Genomic DNA, 25,652 nt, shown 5'->3' with positions numbered 1-25,652 from the left:
AAGATGTATTAAATAAATGTCTTTTCATCATTGTCAACAGAGACAGTCCCTAGCATCTTTCCAGAACATGTTCACAATACAACAATCTCCTCATCCAAACCTAAACCAGTCTTCCCTGAAATTCTCCTCCCACTTTATAAAGAAGGTGTACATATTTACTTACTCTTTTATATGCAAAGAGAAGGAAAGTCATACAATTCTGTTTCATTTCCTAGCTGGCAACACAAAATGGAAAATATCAAAGAATTAAGTCCCAAGGGCTGTGTTGTGGTCAGAGTGAACTCCATAGTATATACAAAGAAAGAAGAAAAAAGAAACTAAGATCTCAAGAGAGATGGTTATTGCAAATCGGGTAGGAGATAGTAACATTCCTATGTTTGCAGAAGGAAAATAGGGCTTTTGAAATCAAGGTTACACAACTTATTTTTCAGAGATGCCCCGCAAGAGGTTTTATTTCTAGCCAAATACAGGTTGGGTTAATAATGTAAACTATCAATTTTCTCTCATTTTGCTTCCTTGTTTACTTGCGTGAAAATGCATTTTATTTAAAAATGGGAATCAAAGGACAAGTACTACCATAAGATTGTCTGCATTCTACCCAGTTCCTGACCCTGCATGCTTCATACAAAACAAGAAGACAGCAGTCCTGCCATGCCTCATCTCCAACCTCTTCTGTGATTGTGTACTACTACGTGATAGCTCTCAGAAAACCTCGTTGTAAGGGTCAGGCAGGTAAAATTCCTATTTCCCTGGATCCTGTTATTTTCAAAGTATTAAGGCTCATTTGTACATGACAGAGGCCTGAGTATTAATAAAATGGCTGTGAATGAATTTTCTTGCACTTTTCTACCTAGGAAATATAGCTTCATAAAAAGCAGGGCAGCTTCTTCTGGAAGAAGGCAAAAAACTGATCTGGTTTACATGTAAATAAACATTTACGTATGACCAGTCTTGCTGGGTGAGATCAAAAGTATATCTAGTCATTATCCTCTGTAACAGTATCAATGAATAAGTGCTTAGGGAAAACTGTAACAGCAAGGTTACAACCCCCTAATCTCCAACCACATGCAGCTCTGTGATTTCCTGAGCTAGTAGTTTGTATGTCTGTAAATACTCTCAGTATCTCTTTACACAAATTTTCCCCAGACTTCTCTTAACTCATGTAAACTTTTAGCATGTGCGATGTCCTTTAGCAACGACTTCCATTGCTTATCCACATGTATGAGACTGACAGAATGTATGAAGTGAGTCCAGATATTCTTCTTTCTGCTCCTTTAAAATCACAGGTTCATTCCTCTCATACAGACCAGACCTTGTAACAGCTGGTTTACAAAACCAGACATTTCCATAGGCAGTCTTAGCCTTTCAAATAAAGCAAGGAATGGTCATGATTTTAGGTCTAAATATATATGGGTTTAATCCCCAGAACTGATGTCTGATTAAGAGTGTTACATACAAATGTCACCTTCTATCATTGTTTCTGCCATTTAGCTTTTAAGGCTCCTGTTACAGTATAATCATAATGGCATTCATTATCTTCAGTGTAGAGGCATTGGTCCTGGACTACCTGACTTTTCTGTAAGGTCTCTTTATCCTTCAGGCTGTTAATTACTGTCTTGCTTCAGATCTGACGTTCATTTTCACAGGACTCCTCATTTACGCTTCAATCACATAACTTTTTTGTCTATTTCTCTCTAATTAGCACACTACTGGTTTTCTCAGCCTTTCCATTTCCCAGCCAAAGCAACTACAACCTCCCTTGCCATTATACGATCTTTCTGCCTTGAGAGATTCTATACTTCCTGCAACATGGCAGACATATTCACACTCAGCTGCTGTCTAGTGAGTTCCTTTGCCCACCAGACTCATCATAACCAATGACAAAATAGATTGCCTGTTGATCGTCCTTGATCATAATGTTTCTGTTATGGCTCTTCCTACCTGCAACCAGCATTATCTTATGGAATGCTGTCAGCTAATGATACTATTCTGACCACATCATTTCATTAAACTGTGAAGCAGAGTGTTGTTAAAAAAGCACTCTTAGCACCTGCATGGATGGACTTTTTGAAATAAATTTAGTCTAAATAAGAACAGGAGGAAGGATAGTGGCTCATGGATGTGAAGCAATACAAATACTTGAGTATTTAAGGTACTGTAAGACCATTGTCATATTTAAAATATCATACAAGCATTAATTTTTACTGTATATTTGGGGAGGAAGCACTTGGGAGCATTCAGAACAGTGCATGTGCCATTTGCCAGCCAAACTCCACACACATGCTTTCTAACACAATTCATGGATGCCTCTGTCTGTTATACAGACCGTAAGTGCATATCCTGTTCACTTGTTACAGGTTTCTTCTAACAGCACAGCAATGTCATGTAAATAACAGGTCTGCCCACATATTTTTCCCATGCAAACAGTTTCTCAGCAGAGAACTGTATGTTTTGGACAAAATTAAGTCTACTTATTGAAAAAAATTACTCATCAAAAACCAAAACACTAGTCTTGCCTTTATTTTCAAGAGTAAAAAAGACAGTCTTTTTGTTTCCTTCTGTTTCCTTTAGCTCCTCTACTCATTACAATAGGGTTTTTCTGCACCTGTCTTCTGTTTGAGTTCCCTTCTCCCTAAGAAATACCTCCAGTGCAGTAAATAATGGTCCCATTTTCTCCAGAAATACTTCACCAGGCACATGCAACAGCCATATTAACTGCTTTTAACTGGATGCTTGGTAGGAATCATTTCTCTTTCTCATATGCCCACATTGTGCCTTTCTTCAGTGGCTGTTAACTGAATAAATTCTAATCCACAAAATAATGTCTTGTTGTTCCCAAAGTGCCGAATTTGGTACTGTTCAAATAAATTCCACTTCTGTTACTTAACACTTGAAAGTCACTATTTTTTTCTGTGTGATATACTGATCTTCTATGCTGCTAACACTTCCCAACATTCCATCATTAAAAAGTTTTATTAGCATATACCTACTATGTATTAAGTTAACTACTTGAGTCCTAAAACCTTTCCACAATGCATTCTAAATTTGATGTTCTCTCCTTTCAAGGCAGCTTGTCATTAGTTTCTTATCCTTCTTTTCATCGTTAAAGTCTATCTTCTCCAGGAAATTTCCTTGATTCCTTTTGTTCATGTAATTAAAGAACCTTACATTTACATCCAGTCAGCTGGGATGCTTCCACACTTCACTCTCGCATTTCTAGTTCATAGTTAACATAGGTGAAGCCATTTCATGTGTGATTGTATCCACTAAAGTTTAGGAACACTAATCACAAACAGATTTCTCCAAATAAATTACAGTTGAAGTAAATTGCATTTACTGCTGTTAAGAAGTCCCATATGAAGACTAGAATTTAAATATCTTTTCAAGAAGAGGTCAGAAATAAGCAGTCCCAGAAGATTTCAGGACACTGCAGAAAATATAAGTCCTAATAGGTGCATATAGAATTATAAAATATTACACTTCCAGGCTTTTTTTAGCCCAGCATATCCTAGAATGATTCATTAAGCAGAACAAACACAGGGCTTGCTAGCCAGTTGACAGACCAAACCATGTAGAAAGGAAAACCAGAAACCCCTATGAAAGGTTACTTCATATTCCTTTCTGCAGGTGTGGCTTTATTTCCAAATAAAATAAACCAAAGTCAATAGTATCCAAACTATATGGGACAAAAATGTCCACCAAATATCATTCTCACTGTCAGAACAGAACAACTGATTTCCTGTGACAGACCTGAATTCCTTTTTTTCTCTTTATAATATATCTAAATATTAACCTGATGGGCAAGAAAGTAAGAACTCCTTATACCTAGGTATCATCCTAATTTTAAAACAAACAAGTTGGCTAAATTACACCATCAACAACTTCCATCTGAGTTGTTGACTGAATTCACTGAGGCAGAATTCTCTGTTTTTCTCAAACTGCAATTAATGTATAAGTAACAGGCAAAAACTGTGCAAAGATTTTTTTTCATGATCAGTGAGTAATAAAACTACCTTAGTTAAACCAGAAAACACCTCAGTGATTACAGAAGAAAAATATATTTATACAGAAAAGATTGAGGAAGATTAGCCTTCAACTACACTGAAAAGAAAATAGAAAAATCAGCTTATTTACTAGAAGAAAATGCAACGAATATCCTAACTGATTTTTCTTAGATAACCAAGAAATAAGTCAAATAAATACAGAGCTAAATCCTCCAGCGATGTTGTTTTGCTTGATGTCATCATTTCACATGTAAAAAAGCTGGGTGCATTGTTCATAATGTGTTAGATACTACAAACATTATCCTGATGTGACACAGAGCCCCTTATGGTTCTGGCTTCTTATAAAATGCACTTAAGCTGACTTCCAGAATATAAGGCAAATTGGGAAGTGTTAAATAAAAATGAGTTGCTTTGTGTGACCCCTATCCTCTCTCCATCCATCACTTGTGCTCCTCTCAACCCGGCATAATTTCAGAATGACTTCGAGCTGTTCTAACACAGCACAAGGAAACAGCTTGCACTGAGCAGCAGGAGATGGCAAAAGTGAGCTTTAAATACTGTTTCTATACTCCCGTTTTCCTGATATTTTCATTATGGCTGCTGTCCAAGGCTCTGTTCCTTTGATTTCAAAGCAAGGACTGCACAGCAAGAGTGCAACACTTTGCTCTAATCTACAAAAAGAATCTTATTAAAATGCAGGGAAGAGCCTGTATGGGCTTTTTTTTTTTTTTTTTTTTTTTTTTCCTTTGTAGATTCACTGCAGCTGTATAGATGTCTTAAATATGCCTCTAAAATGGTTGGTTCACAGGTCCTGGAAGCACAGTTGACTTCCCTTTAAGGAATGCTGTCAACATTAATTTCATTTTAGAAATAGATTTATTCTTGCTTCTTGAAATGATAACTAAGTAAGTATAAGTTGCATCTCATAGTTTATACTGTCAGATTTCTCTGGATTTTATTGAGCCAAAATAATTAAAATAGCTTATTTATTTTTCAACATTAGTCCAAGATTATTCTTCTTGATTTAGGCCCCTATCACAGCAAAATTTTCCATTACCTTTTTCTTTCCTATCCTGACTACTCACTTTGAGCAAAATCAAAGATCTTGTTTTTCAGGTACACACATATGAAAGACTTTTGTATCTTCTCTTTCCCGTTCTCATCACCAGTTTTTAAGGAGCCTGTGTAGCACCTTTATAATATTTGCACAAATGTATGTGCTGGTACATGACAGTCCTTAGGGTATATGCTTCCCTACATGGGAAAAGCTGGTGACTGGCAGATCATGATGTGGAAGGTAAAGGCAGCTGAAAAAATGTTATATCAGACTACCTGGTCACAGGTTAGGGGGAGCTGCAATTACTTTAGGTCTGGCAGGATGATGATTTATTGGTCTAAATGATGGCAGGATGCATTTTCTAGGAGTCTGATGAAGAAAGCTGCCTAAGACACATTAGTGAAAAGTGTTCTCGAAAATGTCTAAAACTAGCTCAGTTTCTCTTAAAGAATCTCCATGGAAATTACCACTTAAGCAATGCCTTATTTAGAATTTTAATTATGCTAAATGCCACCTTCTCTTTCCAATTAATCTTTGCCTTTGAATACAGATGTATCATTTTACTGATAACAGGAGTCTTTATCAGAGAATAAAGTCCAGCTATGATATATATAGTGTTAAGCTGGTCACAAGGACCTGATTTCTATGCTGCAAAGCTCTACAGCAAAATTGTTGAAGTAGGCAATGGAGGGTTTTGTAAACCACAGAGCTTTGTAAAATTGCAGAGTAAAATCTTTGACCTAATATTACAGAAGGCTTTCACAAAACACATGGAATATTGGGAAAAAGAGTGATTTAATGCTAGTTGCAGTTGCAGGACTCACATCAAGTGTCCTCTTCGAACTATCTGAGCTCGGGAGTTTGCAACCACTCTGGTGTGTTTGAGTGTAAGAGCAAGCACATGGTATCAGGTCACAGGGCTCTCTAGACCAGGGTGCTGAAGTGATAGGCACCATCCTTTTTCTGACTTGGGTTTTACAGCAATGATTAAAACCCTCAAGACAAGCACCTTTTATGGCAATAAAACTGTAATGTCACATCAATATTTGAATAGCGAGTGCTACTTTTTAAATAAAAGCATAGCAATTTTAAAAGTGCCATCACTGGCCAACATGGCCAGTCTCACAAAGTGTACAGCATGTGCTCTTTGCACTGAAGTCCGTCTGAACTGATTATGCCTTTTACATTGCCAAGATCATCTTTGTCATTGAAGACTGGGCCCTGGTTCTATATAAGAAATGCATCAAGTAGTTTTACAAGATGTTTATTACTTATAATGATACATCTTTATTTTACACCCAGAATTGGCCCCAAGGTAGCATTTCTTGCAAACGTTTTTACAGTTTTGTGTTTTCCAGTAAAGGACTGTAGTATCACATCTGTTACCACTTCTGCAGTGTGATGTCAAAGAAAATAATACAAAGCATCATGTGTAGTATCTGTCAACATTTATGGTGCCCTGTCTCATAAAGTCTTGGTCCCATTATCACTCAGACTCTTTGGTGCTTTCTCTCGCATCATGATTCATTCTATGAGCAATTGCAGTCAAATTTCAAATAACAGCACACATATTATCTTTTCAGTCTCTGTTTATATTTCCTTCAGCTCTGATGCCTTTAAGCTTTAAGATATATATATACTATTTACATTATGTATACATCATATAGATTACATAAACTACTAGCATCTACTAAAGTTTAGAGAAAAGGCAAGCTGTCTTCTGCTTTTTAGGTAAGCAGTTTTCTTTTCCCCAACAAACATCTACATTAACCATCTCCCCTTCCCACCTGTTCATTCTCACTTGACTGGCTAAAAGTTAATTATTCAACCATTTTTTTCTTGGCTACTTACCTAACACAGTGGAAACCTGAGTTGAACTGGATCCATGGGCACAAGTTCAATACAAACAGAAGAACAGGTACAAGAAATAGAATACAGGATAAACAGGGCAAGATAAAGATAGCACTGAAAATCCCTGAATTGAGAAAACATACTTTGGAAGTAACTAAGATCCCCAAGCTATACAAAGATTAAAAACTCCTGGTGGTCCTCTGTCCGAAATCTAAACACAACAGTGCTGTCTGTACTACAATGCACTTTCCCTTGGCTGTGCAAATCTTTAATATTTGTGGTTGAAAACTCCAGGTGCTACAAAAAATAAGGGAAAAAAACCACCTTAGGGAAAAAAAATTATTAATGAATACCAGTATTTCTGATAAATAAAGTATACCAAATATGACTTGCACATAAGAGGAAGAATTATCAATAAAGATGTAAGAAGCACTGCATGAAATAATACTGCAGTATGAAAAGAGGATCTTACCCCAAGCTTTCAGGTGAATATTATTCATGGCTCTTCAAGGATATGTATTGCATAGAAATAAGTGGAGGATAAGATAGGAAGATTTTAGGCCAACAATATCCAACCACAACTGGGATAACATTCACCTGTTGGGGGGAAGCCTAAACCAGTACAAAAGCTGCCCAGAATTTTACTGTGTTTCAGCTAACAGGAAAACTCCAGAAAGAGGTTGTGTCCTGGCCATCACAACTATATTCCTCATTAGTCATCTTTTCCCAGGAATTGTTCCTTCTGACAGAACAACATTTGTGAACACATTGAATTCCTTATCACCAGAGACAGATGAGCCTAACTCAAGGCTGGCTGGAGCTTTTGCCCTTTCAGGCCATGCCTGTAACAGCAAATTAAGTTGTGACAGGGAGCATTTCAAGGCTATGGAATTTGTCTATACCATGAAACTGCCAGCATGTTTTCTGGCATGGTTTTGACCCTCGCTTGCTAGCACTCTACCAGACAGTTCCTGGGCCAGGTTCAGGACTTAGAACAGGACAGTGACCTTTCCCAATACAAAATCTGGGTGTCCATTCTCTTTCAGAGACTAAAAGAGTTTAAACGCATAGACAAAAGCTATTCCATGTAGATGGACTCGATGCCAAAGAACAATCTTGGTGTGTTTAATTTACTAGTACAGATGGATCTAGAGAAATCCCAAATCCCTGAAGTTTTCAGCCTTATATACTGCTGTATTCAAGTCACTTGTTGCCTGATATATTACTGGATACACATTTGATTTTCATGCTGAGATAAGGAAATTTAATTTTCAATATTAGATTTACTATCCTCATCTCATAAGGCTGTGTACTCAAAGCCACAGCTACACATTGTCACCAGCATCTGAGAAAGGAATCATGAAAAAAACTTTGATGTGGCTATCATATGAATTAAAAATACTCAGATGAGTCAGATGTGGCAAAATCAGGCCCTGAAATTCCTGAGATGAAGCATTTTCTACATTTGCTATCCACTATCTCCACGTGTACTCTTAACTCCTCTTTTATAGCTTCAGCTTTCACTACCTTTATCCTGAACCAGTGTATTTAGTGATTCTTGCACTGATGCTATAGCTTTAGTCACTGTTACAGAGTATTTCTGCAATACCGCACAGCCTCTGCACTTGCTGTAGTATACCCCTTAAAGACTCAGATATGAAGGTAATTTTCATTCATACTGGTACTCCCAGAGATCCCTCTAACACACACATGGAGAAAAAAGAAAAAATATTTTAACTGGACCCCTTTCTACTACTAAAGCTCTGTTAGAGAGCTTGTAGAGAAAAAAATTAGGTGCCTAACATTTAGTGACTTTTTTAACAGCTACTATAATTATTAAATGATGACATGGGATCTCCTCATTCAGTTTATAAAACCTAGACTTCACTTAGTCCCTAAGCCCTGTGACAATTTATAGAAAACAGTTGATGTGAAGACAACAACATTTTGGATATCAAATGAAACTATCACACACAGTTCTAGGAAGGATATGCTGACACAAGCAGCTCTTACACTATCTTCTCCAGGAGGATATCTTTTATTTATGTGTGATCATTGTCCATGAAGTCCATGGCTAGCCTCAGGGAAAAGCAATCTAAGCAGCAAAAGGCAGTGCAGTGTTCTTACTTAATATTTGCACTAAAGTGCTGCAATCAGACAGAAACTATGTAAATATTTTTTGGGTAATAAACAGACCAGAGAGAGAAAACTTGATGCTTTATTCCTCAAACAAAATTTGTATTGAAATCAGTTAGAAATCACTGAGTTCTGATCAGGTAAGTTTTAAACGTGAGCTACAGATGTGGTATGTTTACACCGTCAGTTAAACAAATACATTGACCTGTCTTTGTAAATCTTATTCTTTTTTTCTAGGAATCAATATTTGCACTTATTTTTTCTGGTTTTCTCCCTATGCTAATGATTTATTTTGAACAAATGTTAGGTAACAAATTCCACTGTGCAAATTAGCCTATATTTTCTTCATAAGCTTTCGCAGTCTATTAAACTATTGAGAGTTTACAAAAGTAATGCAAACTTTTATGGCACCACAGCTACAGGGTATACTGAATGTAGTGATTTATACAATGAATACAATGATAGATCTATAAGGTTAAACTTAATTTTATTTTCTGATTTGCTCCTCTGAGTTTTTAATCATTTTCTTTAGCATGCATTCTTGGCAGAATTAGTACTGACAAGCCATTTTTTTAAATTAAACATAATTTGAAATCTAGCAGTTTGAAATGGAAATAATCTTATAGCCTTCCAGTCCCATTCTTTTAATGTTACTAGCTCAAACCAAATGCAGCAAAAATTGATTATTTGACACTGTAAAACATCCTAAAGCCCTCTGATGCACTTTTACTCTATGCACATATGTGCTGCATACAGACACAATTCCTTCCAAAATTTCTTATACTTCCTGATGAGATATCAATACCATTTTAGGCAAAATACCTTTTTTTAAAAATAGATTTCTCTCCTTTAATGGGTAAAAAACCCCTGTTAATATACTGTCTTTGTAATGTCCATACCAGGGGTGTCACATTTATAACTTGCTGTGAAACAAAATTTCAGGGCCAGCTGGTGGTCCTATGACAAAGTAATGTGCTATCATTAATGAATATAGCACTTGAACTCTGAACCTCTCTCAATTCCAGTAAGAAATACTGTGGAAAAAAGGGGTTTGGCTCAGACAGAAACAAACCAAATGTTACAGTGCTCGCAGCAGGCTCTTTCTGACCATAAAAAAAGATACAACAGTAAGTACTAGAGAGAGCCCCATCCTCCCTGACGTGAACAATGAAAGAAGAAAATTCAGTTCAGGTCCTTTGAATCCAAGAATAAGACACCATTGCCTCAAAGCAAGAAAAAGTCTCCAACAAAAGACTTGCAGGGCATCCCAGTAAGATAGCACCAACTTCAAACTGTTAACTCTCATTAGTTCACCTGTGATAATCACACAGTGAATTTTATTAAGAAATAATGACTGCTTCCTTCAGTATCCAGGCTGACTTTCAAACAAACTTCCACCCTTCACTGGTAAGCACATGTGAATTTTATTCTGAGGAAATCTGCATTTCAAGTTCCAACATGCTTCAAGTTGAACACAAAGTATCATGCTGAGAGGGCTATTAAATGTGAAGTTTAAACACCTGCCCAAGAAGAATATGTACAAAACCGTAACAGGACACTTTGGATTAACTGTGTTTCTAAGTAGGGAATTTTAGGGACTTAACAGCATTACTATTTACACATTTCTGCATCTTACTTCCAGGCAAGGACAGCAGAGCAGCACCAATCCGTGTATTTCCTCACTGCAGTACACGGCAAAGTAATTCGGTTCTGATCTTGTAATTCAGAACACATTTTACAGTTGCACTTTCAGTTTCTTCTGACTATTCAAACCTGTGAGATTTTTCGGAACATTTTGTTTCATATATGCTGAATATCATTTATCACATTATGTCACCAAATACTTGCCAGTGATTTTGAAGGAAGTGTTATAGCCTCATGCATGTTTTTACTCAGAACTATCATCAAATCTCACTGTGATTCATTCAATTTTATATTTTATCTAGTATAACTGTTTTTTCATAAACGCAGTTTGAAATGGAAAGGACGTTGTAGGAGTACTATTCATTTCAGAAATGCATAATCAAAGAAAAGTAATAAAGTACAATATAGACGGATGTTACATATACAGATACTGCGTATTAAGAACAATACGGCTGTTGATATAGCTTACAAGATGGGGCAATAGTGCTCTATTTCAGATGTTGTGCACTAGAATAGCTTTATGAGACACTTAACTGATTTTATTTAGGGTCCCAGAGGTGCAACAGTCAATTGATTTACTATCAAGCGTACCTGCAACACAATGCTCCAATCCAGAAAACTCCATCTAAAAAGTGCAAACCACAATAGTGAGCTGTTGCAATTTGAGTTAATTTGGCAATGACGAGGCCTTTTAAGAACTGGCATTAAAATTTTAATTAGAAAAAAACAAAAACAAAAACAAACAACCCAAGATGCAGTGCTGGCTGGAGTAGATGGAGTAAAAACCTTTAGCATGAAAGATCTGAAGTGCTGTCTCTAACACTATGTCCGGGTAGGTGACTTTAGGAAGGTCTCTTCCATTCTCTGAGCCTTTGTTCCCTCTTCCCTAAGGGACATGGAGCCCTTGTGTTTGTTTCACTCACTTCAATTTCATGTTTTTTTAGGCAAGGACTGTCAGAGTCTGTTTGGACTCTGCATGTTACTGCCATGCAAAGAGTAATAAAATGTCCATTTTGCTAGAAATGGAAGATTCTTCCAACTGGCAAGACTACAGCTGCTGCATCCTCTTTATGCCATGCAAAGCCCTGAACATATTTAGATTAATGGGCTGCTCTGAGCCAAGCACATATTTGTAGTCTGCTGTGGAAAGGTATTATGAGAAGTATACTGGTATTAAACTAATCATATTAATACAACATTGTAAACTAATGTTGCTGCTTTTGCAGCAGACATGAACAATAAATTCTATTGTAGAGGGTATTTGGTGATTAAAAGAAGAACGGTGTAAAGACTATAATGTGAACACAATTTTATTGCTTCATTATAAAAAAATAGTAAGGTAATGTCAATGTGAATTACCATGTGATCTCCAACATTAGAGCACTACAACAAAACTAGCAAGTTACTGCAGTGAAAGCATGCACATGACATACAGTTACTTAGTACGTAGCACTGTTATAATAACAAGAATCTAAGCTTTAAAAAGTAGAGAATTTGAGAGGCGAAGAGTCTGTGTTCCAATTCATAGAGGGCACATAATAAAAAATTATTTGAGATACCAAGGTATGAAGCCTACCTAAAAAGACATGAATGAGAAACAGTCTAGGAAACCGGGAACTTCACCTTTGTGAAACATTTAAATAATATTCAATTTATCTACCCTTCAAAACATGTTAGATTAACTGGTTGTAATTGCTCTGAGGTTTCCTGAGATTTAATGGCTGCCAGTCATTAACTAAATTTTTTAATTATTTGTATTCATGCACAAAAAAATAGCATCTTGGTTAATAAAGCTGTTATAAATATCTCACGAAGGAAACATTGCTCAAAATCTTCAAGCACCCACAGAAGATGGCAAAGACCTGAAGCTTTAACTCCATGTCCCACATTGTTCTGCTATCTTCATCTCTCCTTTAAGTGAGTATCACCCTATCACCCAAGAATTATGAGATGTGAGCACCAGCTCCTGAATAAGTAAGTTTTGGCTTACTTTCTTTATGAGGAAAGTTTGCAGAAAAGAACACCTATTCCCTAGTGTCACATTCTCCTACATTTGGCATCTTTCTACCATCTCTAAGATGTAGGCAAGGACAAGGGTTTTTATACACTTAGGCAACACAGCTGTTATGCTCTCCATTTCCACATTTTCTTCCTCAGCAGAAGAAGGAAGACATTTCAGGTGATCAGGATGACAAACATAACTAACGGAGCAAAAAATTATGCCTTCTGTTATATAGCCACTATTATAGCTCCTACATGAATTTATAATTTTTGAGTGAAGAAACCAGATGTTAACTGATATTTCAAGGTACTTTTTACTTAGGTACATTACAAGGTATGTATCACTTTTAATGGCCTATATATTGCACAGTTTCTTATACTTCACTGCACAGACATCAATATGTGTCAATCTGTGTAATTTCTTAATGGAATTTAATTCAGAATATATACTCTGCTGTGTTGCAATACCTCAAAAATACCGCCTACACTCTATTATTCAAGACAGTAAAATGATGCAGAAAATACTTAACTGTTTTTTCATTACTATGCATATATATATATATATATAAAAATTATGACATTCATTGCAAACCTACAGTAGCTTAAATGTTATCTAGCAAACTGCTACAGCTTGCCTAGTTCATAGAATTATTATTTTTGGCTTACCCAAATCTGTAGTTTAATTCTTTTTTCATTTTTGAAAACTGTTTTTACTTTGAAATCGATCCCAACTGTGCTTACAAATGCAGATGTAAAGGAATCATCAGCATATCGGAACAAAAAGGAGGTTTTCCCAACACTGCTGTTGCCGATAATGAGGAGTTTAAACATGTAATCAAAGTTCTGGTCAGACGTATCTTTCTGGCCATATCTGGAATCTTGAGCAGATGCCATCTGTAATTCAGAATAAAAAGAAATAGTTTATTGTCTCTTGTATCATATAAAACTGTAAACATTTAGATTTTTGTTGGAGTTTTTGATACCAGGTATCAATGAACTCAGTAAGAAGTTCACAGAGATTTACTTCTTTTTTATGATTCTTGTATCCATGGTAATAGTTCAAGTTGAAAAAGTGGATGTAAACATCACTGGTGACTGATAAAAAAAAAAAAAAATTCTAAAAATCCAGGATAGATCTTGAGTATATCATTAAAAAGATCAACCTTCAGAAAATGCAATGAATGAAACAGATAGTGAAAATATAGACAAAGATGCTTCACTTGTACAAGAAGAAAATAAGACATCAATGCAATGTTATGACACAGAAGGTATATTTTTAAGAAGAAGACTTATTTGTTTTACATCTGATAAAATTCTTGAACTATTTATTTTACTATAAATATGCTGTTGTTTTTTGTAATGACTAAAACCTTATTCAGAGCATTTTGTCTTTACCTGCTTTCAGTTATTGTATCATTAAATAGTGAGTTGGGTATATACCTCTGAAATAAAGTCTTGATTTTTTTCTAGTTCTAGTCTCTTCTATAGTTCTGGAAATTGCAATGTTAATGCAATAACATCCTAAGTGGCAGTTGTCAATCTTTTAAAATTTGTCTCCCTAATATACAGATTCTAATTCATATAAAAATCCTAAATAATCATGGAATACTGAATACAGCTAAGTAGCAACCTTATTTTGCTCTAAAATCATGGGTTCCATTTATAAAAAGTACACTTTTGCCTTTCAGAGAGTTGCAGAGATTAACTTGAAAGCCTGACCAAAATTCTACATGGGATGCTCAGAAAACAGATGGCAGAAATAAAGAACTTAGAACTAGGTAGTGTTTCACCTCATATGCTTTTATAGAAAAAAATCTCAAGTATTTTGAGAGCCTGGCAGGATTTTAAATTCTTGGAGTTTAGCAATACTAAGGGCAACACTTTCGCACACTGATTTCAGACAGAAAGACAGACATCATATCCTAACATAAAGGTTTATGGAAAAGCGGCTCACGTCAAAGCTTTCTAAATTAGACACCTCAGGGCGCATTCAGGCAATCAGAGAGGACAGCTGGAACCAGGGTTAGGGCTGTACACTAACCTACCTTCTCAGCTGAATTTCTATTACTATATATATTTTCTGAGCTAATTCTGCTGTCTCATAGTACAAATAACAGTCTGACAGCCTCTTAGGGCTACTGAAGAAGCATATAGAAGTGGGGACAAAAAGTCTGGAAGGAAACAACAAAAGTAGCAAGCTTTTGAGAGAACACTCAGTGTAATGTTTATAATTACTAAATAATACAGTAAAGGAGTGTTTGATTTCAGAATTACCTTTTTATTTGAAAGTGACTAAAGTTCTTGATTAAATGTACTCTTGGGTACCTACATGCTTGCACTTTGAGTGTTTAATATTTATTCACTCCTTTCACAGGTGTGCAACAAAAAAGTTTTAGAACAAAAACCTAATTACTACCAAGCATCCACATCATTAATCTTTCACCTTTCTGATTTCCATAGCAAAAGACAGAAACAAATCTTGTCCATTCTCCCTTGTTGTAAAACTATCTTGCTTAGAACATGAGAAAAAAAAATCAAATGCTGTTTATACCAGTGTAATCACAACTGCCTATAAAGTAGTAAAAAGTATGCTGTTGTGTACAGTTTGCAGCAACAAGTCAATAAAGTCCAGCAGACAGAAGACTGTGCAGTGTCTGGGGATGCCTGTATACAGCAGCCTGTTCTGCTGTCCTTCTGACTCCTCTCTGTAATGCAGGAGCTGAAACCAGTAGTTGCCACTTCTAGCAAGAATAATCACTTTGTTTCTTGATTTTCTCTCTTCAGAAGTCTTCCATGTACCTTCTTCAACCCACTTACGGTTTTACAAAAAGGGGTTTTAGCGTTCATTTCATTTGCTGCCCTGAGTCCTGTATGACTTAAAATTCATCCCCATGTACTTTAAAGACTAACACTTCAGAAACAATATGATTCAGTGAGCAGAGGAATCAGGAGACCTGGATTCTAATAATAGTCTTGCTAAATCTTGTACATTATGTAGCCCTCAGTGTAAGAGCACATTTCCTGTGGATGGTTTTAAACACAGAAATTCCCCACAAAGAAATTTCAGTGCTCCTCTAAATTATTGTGTTTATGTGTGTTATCCATGCAATAGTTTCCTTAAACGTTCTTTAAAAATAAAAAAAATAAACCCCAACACCTTCACTGTGCCTTGAACCACTGGATTCATTACTTGCAGAACCATAGGTAGAATTATGGACAAGTTGAATACAGAATTGCAGCCAGATTTTATTTCAGGGGTAGGAGTATGTCTGCCTAATACAGGATGCAGAATGCAAAGGAAAGGCCTGGGAAAGACTACTTTCTCCACCTCCCACCTGGACATTCATGAGATTATTAGTGAGGTATTGATAATTCAAACTATTTGGAGAGACTAACTTCAGTCTGGAAAGCCAGTCTCCCTAGACTACCTATAGTGATCCTTCCTCATGTCCAAAACCCAAATGATTTTAGAAAACTGGTAGTCTGCACACAAATCAAATATGGGTGATAAAACTTTGCCATTACTTCCCAAACTCAGTCATTGTGTAGTAAGCACAAAGTCAGATTCTTCAGAGTACAATTCACATCCCCTGCAGATAAATGATACTCTAGAGGAGTCTGTATTTTTCCGCAGTAAGGGAGACCTAGATGCTTGGTCCTCTTGAACTTTGTCAATATGCCTGCAGTGCTTCTCTTTCTTAAATGTAAGCTGCTGACTTCAAGTAAGTATGGGATGTACTGTAGCCCACTTCCCAATGCATTGCTATGGTAGTTCACTCCTAAAAGGACTTGTTCGTATTATGGAGGCATTTGGCAAAGAAATGTGAAGAAGCTAGTGCTGATGTTATGTTCCTCTTTTGAAAATGATGCTGGAAGTAATCACCAGGAAGGTTCAGACCTGAAATTAGTACTACATACATGGATGAGAACTAAATAAAGATGCCAATCTTGCTAATGCTATAATATTCTGTTTCCAAGAAAGAAAACCTCATACCTTTATTTTGACAGAGTTCTCTTCTCAAATGATTAAATGAATATAATAAACAAGCACCACTTTCAGCAAAATGCACTTAGTTTTGTCTTCAGTAAATTTTTGTCGTTATTTAGTAAAATTGAAGACAGAATGCACAAGGCTGTTTTCATGAGCATAATGCACACTTGTTTTATTGTAGAATGAGCCGCTGTTCAGATCGCTACACCCATCAGGATGTTAGCACCAGAGGGAGTCTCAGGACACCTCCTAGAGGACTCAGGACAGACTTGAGAGTCCACTGTGAAATCTAAGCTCAAGACAAAGATCAGAAGACCTATGGTCAGGAGGTCTCACATGCCTGCTCCCTATGAAAACTGGGAAAAGGTATGTCCCCAGCTTGAATATGGTCCAAGGACGAAAAAGAATGGCTTTGTATGCTTCCCTGCTTACAGCACATCTTTAAACTTCCTAAATGTGGTAAGTTTAATCATTAAGCAGAGTTTTCTTATATCAGATCCAGGCACTTTTCAAGTCTCATGTTCAGCTGTTTCCTTGATCCCAAAAGAACAGACTAAAACAGGGCAGGATTGAGAACAAATGTTTGAAAAAGTATCTGTTTATCTGTCACCTTCATGATAATAACAAATCCTCCTTAGAGGACCACATTCTTTGACAGAATTAATTTGAACAGCTTTCTCATTTAAGCAGAGCAGTGTGACATGACCTCCTTGGCCTGCACATCACATATATATGCACTCCACTTATGTATGCACCCCACTCTGGATGCCTAATGCAGGATGAATTGCCTCTGGAAAATATAATGCAAAAGGCAAGAAAAACTGGGATTGAAAATACTGAAATTCATTCCTTTGTGTCTTTCACAAATGCATTGTTTTCTTTTAAAAACTGTAATAACAGGCACGTCTTAAAGGAAAAGATCAATAGTAACCCCAGGGAAAATGCCTTGTTTCTCTCTGCAGTAAGGATAGAAACTGAATAGCTAATTTGTTTCAAAGAGCAACACTCCTATATACAGTGTAGAAATAGATAAATTTCCATTGCTTTCTAAAAAGAAACTGAGATAGTAGTTATTTTAGTAAAAGTACAGTGTTCTCTGCACATGCAGCTTTTTGTGAAGTTATCTCCTTGCTTTTTGTAAAACACAATTAGTCAAACACTTTAAATGGATATTGAAACAGTGGAATACAATGGGAAAATTCAATGTTTGTAACTCAACAGACTGTATGTAGGATGCACCGCAAGTAAGTGTCTTTAATGTGCAAACCAAATGTCATCATTGAAATAGTAAAAATGTTACCAAGATCCTTACATATAAGAACTCTATGACAATATAACACAGTCATGAAGAAATCAATGATTTTCCAGGTAAAATACCAAACCAATAATCTAGAGTTTGGATTTTATTCCTAACTCTTTCAGAGGTATCCTGTGACTTTTGTTTTCCTTTTTTCTATACCTTGGGCAAGCTGCTTAACACCTCTTATTTTTGGTGTGCTCTCAATGAATACATCAGTATCCACAGATGCAGACCACAGCCAATTCTCACAAATCCTTACCATCTAATTTTTAACTGACCAGTTAAGAAGACTTACAAAAGTTCAGTGGACAACGGACCAGCCACTTACTTGGAATTTATAGATTGCCAGCCATCTGCAGAGCACAGCTTGTGAATCAATGTACTTGGCAGCATCAGAAGAAGCTTATTTGCTTCAAGGTATTATGAGGTTAGATTCATCAGTACGTGTAAGCATATCATAACCCAGTCTGAAAGGTGTAGTTAGATTTATTATAAGCGGCATACTGAAATGCCAAGTTGGGGAGTATCTGGAAGATAGAGAGAGGTGAGAGTCTAAAACATTTTAAAGAAGCTCCACCTGCTTCGTATCTGCAGAAGTAGCATGAACATGGCCACAGTACTGGCAGCTGCCCAGGACAGCAGAATGAAAGGTGCAGTAAAGAAAAGTTCTGGCAAGGCTTTAGCACAGGTATTCTGGAAAATCTACTTGTGATGAGCCAGGGAATTATCGCGCATTTGTCTTCTATAACCTAAGTTTACTTTCTCCATGAAAAGGGTAGCTTAAGAAACATATTTCCAATTCCCACTCTAGGTAGTACAGCAAAATCCCTTTCTTCACATAGTGATAAAACCAGAGATAAAGCCCCAGGTGGGTTGGTCTAACACAGGACGTCAAGAAGCCACCAAAATAGGACAGCTCTGAAAAGAAAAAATACAAGCTGTGTCAGACCAGGTACTCCAGTAGAAATAAACCTGGAGTAACTGGGGAGTAGGAAAGAGAATGAAGATGAGATGGTTACAGCCATCTGCCATTTACCCTATTTGGTGAAGCTCTCAGGGTCAAGAGACTAACAAAGATTGTGCAGCATTTCAATTGCCAGAGCAGCTGCATCAGGCCAAGAGATAAAGTAAAATACTAATGCCACTATCTAAGGCATTGCTGAGGTGCCATTAGTAATGATTCTGGTCAAGCGTGTCTATGAAAACTGAGTTCAAACTGGAAAGTACAGAAAGAGATTACCAAGAAGATCAGGAGAATGAAGAGCTTTTCTTACAAGAGAAATCTTAAAAAAAAAAAAAAAAAAAAAAAAGTAAGCAAAACATGAGCTTCTTTCCCTAAACAGTAATCTGAAGTGAACATTAGGGAATGAGGTTCATTTAGACTGATGTGTACTGGAGCAGAGATTGGACATTAAGAGGTGAGTATAAACTAGCCCTGAGTGCCTCTGAGTTGGAGATTAGGAAGTATCTAACCAGCAAGGGAAGAAGCTTCCACAGTAGGCTTCCAAACAAGCATAGTGACAGAAAGAGGACTACTGACTCCGAATGCAGCTTGATCAGTTAACAAAAAGGTGTATATAACTTGCTCTGTGGACTCAGTGACTTGGCAGGCTCTTCCACTTCAGTGCTTCTAATTTGAACTGAGACTGGCCTATCTGATAATTTTGCTGAGTGATAGGAGATAAACTGCCATGCTAACTCCTGTGTCTAATAGCTTTGATTTGGCTTTTTTCATAATCATTTTATAATAATCTCTTAAATATCTGGAAGCAGCCTTTTTGCTTGCTATTGCCCTTCTCCATTGTGTTTGCATGTGTCTGTTATAAATCCATTTTGCTGGGGCCTAACCACTGCCAGTGACAACAGGATATGAAAAGCTAAGAAGTAAATGTTTGCATTTATTTCCTTGGCAAATAGCAAAGCAGATTATTTACAGATTATTTCCCACTTCCTAGTTTTCCCTCATCTCTATGGCCTCAGTCACCTTTGAAATTATCTGATGCCCTTGCAAGTGAAAGAGAGGGTCCCTAGAGATCTAGCATTTTCTAGTGGCAAACTGCCACCATTAATGCCCATATGCTCTGATAAACACTTAGAACAGGTTATCCAAACTACAGTCCTGATTTTTTTATTCAGGCAAAGTGCAGGTATGTGGAAAATTTGCACGCTACAATCAGATAAGGAGTGAAAATTGAAGTGAGTGAATCAGTTATGAATCACTGAGAATTTCCCATTGAATTGTCACTTTTGAAAATACCATGAAAGCCTTAAGGGAAACACCTGAGAGATACACAGACTTTTCAGCTAATTCAGACCAGTTCTTAGAAGAACATGTAGAAATCATACAGACTTCTACATTAACCAGAAAAGAGAGTTCATTGCTTTTGACTTCTAAACCAAAACCCTCTCCATGGCCATACGGACTGCTAAGACTTCTATCTGTTCTTTGCAAACAGGGCTAGAAAAATGAAAAGTAGTCACAAACTCTGACTCAGATTCAATTATATCCAGCATTTGACAATAGCAAACTTTTACACTAGGCAACTTCTTCTCTGGAAGGACTGTTTGGACTGCCTTTCTCGTAATTGTCCCTTCTTGTCTACAGAGAAATGGCATGAGCCTGAGACTGAAGTGAAGAACTCACACACAGAAACACAATGCCACTTCACAGGTCAAAAGACATACACTTGATCACACCTTCTGTTGCTTTTCAATTCAGAGATGGTAGCTCTGTAACACAGTTCTGTAAATTTGTTGTGTGCAAAGAAGCAACTACATTTCTTTCATGTATTAGGAAATCAGATAACTAAAAGAGATAAATCAAGCCATTAGTTCAACCAGTCTAAACCACATTTGAACAAGGACCAAAAATACTTGTCTAATGTTGGAAAACAAAAAGATTCATAAGAGGAAGAATCCACAATACACTATTGTTTTATGGGAATATTTAATAAGAATAATCTTTGAGTATGCTGGGAATAGTGTAAGTAGAAGAAAGGGGAAAAAAACATGCAGAAACGACAAGTAAAACTCAAACCTCATCTGCCAGACTGCATTTTCACATCTTGGAAAAATCCAAATGCTTGTAATTGTAATTTTGGATTAAATATGCTTAAAAATAGATACTGTTTGACCATCTCACCACCTTGAAAAAGTGGAATTTGTAGGGGTTTTTATAGCTCTCTACTGTCTCTTTTTGTATTGAGATTCTGCTGACTACAGTTGTATTCAACAATAATCTGTTTGTATTGATAATCACACTAAAAAACCAGGAAGCTTTCTCTGATATGTGTCAAGTACATATTTTTTTATATATATGGACTTTCTTTTCATTTTAACGTTGTACCACCATTTTGATTCCACAAGTATTTAACAACGTCAATGAATTCAACACCTGTCAAAAACGTCCAAGACCAATCTGTAGTTTTCGTCCTTTACTAGTGAAATTTGCTTTTATCGAAATGCTCTCCAAAGCAAATACATAATAAAGACTTCAGTATCTCAATAAGTATGTGTAAATAAATGGCAAATACCACATAAACATTTCCAACACATGCATGTAGCATATGGAACTAGGCTTTTTAAACAGCATACTAATTACTGCTATTCTCCAACCAGAAAACTGAAAGACATTCTTACTGAAGAATGGCTTATTTCTAGTGCACCTCTTTGGTTGAGCAGTTTCAGCATGTGACATCTGAGCAACTTCTCTGCAAAAGATTTATGAGATTATGAGTCTCTGTACAAAGTCAAGCAAACCCAACTCCATATCAACTTAAGATTTCAGACTTCTTTTTGAGCATGCATATTGAGGAGGATGCAGATTTTCCCAACAGGCTGAAATTCTATTACTGACAGAGTAGATATCCAGCATGAAAAATATTAGCTAGCAGAGCCACAGTTCATAACTTCAATCACAGTAGACTGCAAAAGTGCTCTTTGCATTGAATAAAATCAGCAGGATTGATTGTTACCAATCCACTAGTAACATGACCAATCTTCTATTAAAAAACAGTCATGCGTTTGAATGTATAGTCTGGTGTCCCCGGAGCTCCTGCATGAGATTACAGAAGAGGTTCTAATTACTAACTAACTACAGTTCACCAGCATTAACTGGTTTGAACCAACAACCTAAAAACTGATAAAAACTCAGCATAATGTAACTTGTATCTGTACTGCATCCGTTCCTCCAGTGCTAAGGGGCATTATATTTTTCTATATATAAATCTGCTGAAAAGGGGTCACCTCTTCGCTACCCCCAGTTCTATCCACGAGTCATCTCTCCCCGGTGCAGATGGATAAACGCTCCTTGAATAAACAGGTGGAGATGAAGTGCCAAGTTCTTCTGCAACCGGGTAGGACCTCATTACATCACATCACCTAACAACTTACAGCCACTCGCTCCCAGGGGAGCTGCGACCAACGCTCAAAGGGCAGTATCTGTAAAAGGCCGTTCGGTTTGCCCAAATGCCACCCGAAACCCACCCGCGGCCACGGCGGCGGGGTGGCGGCCACCGCAGGGCCGTGCCGCCCAGCCTCCTGTTCCGGCTGCCCCCGGCCCGGGCAGCCGCGCTGCGCGGGGGACGGGGCCGCCCCACCGCACCCGCGATCCGCGACGGGCCGCGGTCGCCGCCCGCCTGCCGAGAGCGTCCGCCGGGCACCCTCTCACAGAGTCACGACACCCCCCGGGCTCCATCGCAGTCACCCCCGGTCCCCTCACGCAAGGGGCGCCCTCACCCCCATTCCTCCTCACACATCCCCGCCATCAGCGGCAGAGCCCGGCCCGGCGGCCCCGCCACGCCGCTGCACGCCCCGTCCCGCGGGCGCTCGCCCGTGCCGCGCCGGCCCGCCCCGCTCGCCGCTGGCTCGGCTCCGGCCCCGGGACCGACCTGCACGGGCGCTTCGTGCCTCATCGCCGGGCGCGGCCCGCCGCCTCGCTCCGCTGCCGCTCGCTCGCCAACGCCAACCGCCGCCGTCGCCGCCCGCGCTCTGCCGACAAACCCGCGTCGCGATCAGCACCGGAGCTGTCCCCGCTCCTCCCCCGGCGCCGCCCCGCCCTCCCGCGCACCCCCGGGAGCTGTAGTCCCCCTGCCGCGCTCCCCCGCGCCCGCCGCCGCCCGGGCGCGGAGGAAGGACTTCAGCTCCCGGGGTGCTCTGCGCCCTCCCGCCGCCCGCCGCCGCGGAGGACGGCGCGGGCGGCGGCGGCGGGGCGAGCGCGGCGCTCTGAGAACTTGTCTCGGGGCGGCGGGGCTGCGGCAGGGCTGAGGCTGGGCAGCACGGGCCGCCCTGGCGTGGTTTGCCCGCCCTGAGGCAGAAAGCAGGGACGGAGCTAGCGGAGCCGGGCCCCTCACCGGCCCGGTCCCAGCGCCGGCAGGCGGGGAGGAGCGGCGACGGCCCGGGGGAGCGAGAGCGTTGGCGGGCACGGCAGGGGCGGCTCTGGCGCGGGCTGCGGGGAGTCGCTCGGTGGAGCGGGGCGGACACCGCTCCCCGCCCCTGGCCACTGCGCGTCCCTCTTCCCGCGCCCGCAGCCGCGCTGGTCCCGCTCCGCCCGGCCGGCAGGGGGCGCGCGCGCCACCGCCCCGCTCCGCGGCGTCCCAGGCCCCGGAGCCGAGCGGCCGCGCCGCCGAGGGCCCGGCGCCCGTCTGCACCCGAGGGGAGGGCGTGCGGCGGCCGTGGGCCTGCAGCCAGGCGGTACCCGCAGAGCCCACCATGCCTCGGTCCCTCTCCCGCCTCCCTCCTCCTTCCCCACAGCCCGCTGTGGGGCTGAGCGAGGCCGAGTACCCTTCGGCGTGGCGACTGCTGGTTAACGTCCTTGGTATCCTGACAGTGCCTACCCGCTCCGTGACTTCTCCTTCTCCTCATATCGCATTGTTCCTGCTTTCTCTCCTCACTTGGATTTTTTCCAGCCTTTGACAAACAGCAGCAGGCAGGTGCCAGGCCGTGCTGCTGCATAATGGCAGCAGCCCTGCATGGACATGGCGCCTGTCTTCTGCATGGTGGCACGTGCTTTGATGGCAGCATCGAGGTCATCATGAGGAATGACAGTAAAACACCAAAAAAGCACCACACCTTCTGCATATGTCCCCAGTGCTGCTTTTCATTGTCCAAGAAGAAGTTTTGAAGGTCTTGGCACTTTTTCCATAACCCCATCCTCTAATGCATCTTCCAAATTGATCTTGGACCCAAATATACAGGTCTGTAGAGGGTAGGAAAATGTATAAACATTGTATTCAGATTTAAGATTTGGCGTGTTCTCCCCTACTGAAAGGGTGAAGGTGGACAGTGAGCAGTGAGCAGTGAAGGCGCCTCACCCTGGGGATGTCTGCCCGAGGTTTCTGAGCTGGATGTTGTCCGGACAGAGAGAGAAGGGCAGGAGAAAGCAGCTGCAGAGGCTGAGGCAGCATGGAAGCAGCAGTCTGCCCTGTGGACTACCCACTTCTACATACGTGGCATGTGTTGCATAAAGTAAATCACCTATAGGAGCTATGATTTAGGCAGATTGTATAGTAGAGACACGAATATAGATTAAAGTGTCTGTCAGAAGTAATTTCATTCTAGCTCTGCAGGTTTTTAATTTCATTTACAGCTATTCAAACTCACCTCAGTATAACATGAAAATAGGAATTAAGTGGATGTCACAGCTTAAACCAGGAGACTGGAGTTTTTTTCAAAGACATGGTGTATGCCAGCATGCATTTTTGCAGCTGATTATTTCCTGCGCTGAGCAACGCTGAATGTTGCTGTTTCTGCCATTTTACACCATGTGTATGTGTGCATGCATGCATGAGCATGCTAAGGGTTGATTTTTTTTAATGCATGTCTTTTATGCTCGCTATTGATTTTAGGTGAATACATGCCAAAAAATCATGAGTAATAACCCATTTCCCTCTGAAAACAGGGCACATTATATTTATTATCAATTGCGATTAAGGAAAAATGGAGACATTCCTTCTCATATTAAAGCATTGTTTTATGGAGTTTTGGTTTTAAGAAAGTATTATTACACAATCATGAATATATTAAACTATAGCTTTCCATAAAGCAGTTCTTACTTCGGAATGTCAATCTTAGCTGAATAGATATTTGAAACAGTAGATTAAAGTTTTCAGAGAAGCTTTTGGCTATAGAATTTAGAAAGTCGATACTCTGGATTTATTATTTTATTAAACTCTTAAAGTAGATTTACTGCAGATACTGTATTAGAAATGGCAAGACTTAAGTGATGCTGGGTTCCCAAATTTATCCCAAGACAAAGATCCTCCACCTCTTTTTATTATATTGGCATTTATCTTAGCATTGAAGTCTCTAAGCAATCTCTCACCTAAAACCTCCATACAGGGAACTATCAATAGAACATAAAGCACAATTACTTTTTAGATTGTCATAACTCCTTCTTTAAATCATGGGATCATCTTTTTGTTTTGTTTTTATTTTTACTAAAAATATTAAACAGTACCTCTGCATAAACAATAATTTTCTATTCCATTGTTTAATTTTTAAAAGGCATAAAAATGCAAGAAGTAACACTGAGATTTTGCTTTGTGTGTTGGTTAAAGAGACAATACTGGGGTTTTTTAATTACTCGGGTAATTAAAGAGCAAAATTTTTGTGGGGCAGGAATTTCTGTTGATTACTGTGGGTTACAGTATGTTAACATTTTTGGAACAC

General features: G+C 39.1%; 1 protein-coding gene across 2 annotated transcripts in view; it reads right to left on the bottom strand.

The window, feature by feature from the left end:
• RAB3C (RAB3C, member RAS oncogene family) overlaps positions 1-22,973 on the bottom strand; it is a 145,796-nt gene extending 122,823 nt beyond the window's left edge. Inside the window, exons 1-2 of one of the 2 annotated variants that reach the window (XM_074932364.1) lie at positions 22,874-22,973; positions 13,360-13,587 (exon numbers count right to left, since the gene is read on the bottom strand). In XM_074932364.1, coding sequence (XP_074788465.1) covers positions 13,360-13,587; positions 22,874-22,897 — 252 coding nt within the window. In that variant the 5' untranslated portion in view covers positions 22,898-22,973. Of the gene's footprint in view, positions 1-13,359; positions 13,588-22,834 lie in introns of both variants that reach the window. The other variant, XM_074932363.1, reaches the window with a different exon arrangement.
• Between the last annotated feature and the right edge of the window lie 2,679 nt (positions 22,974-25,652).

This window comes from Athene noctua, chromosome Z, assembly GCF_965140245.1.
Source record: "Athene noctua chromosome Z, bAthNoc1.hap1.1, whole genome shotgun sequence".
NCBI lineage: Eukaryota > Metazoa > Chordata > Aves > Strigiformes > Strigidae > Athene > Athene noctua.
This window is presented reverse-complemented; position numbering and strand designations above follow the sequence as displayed.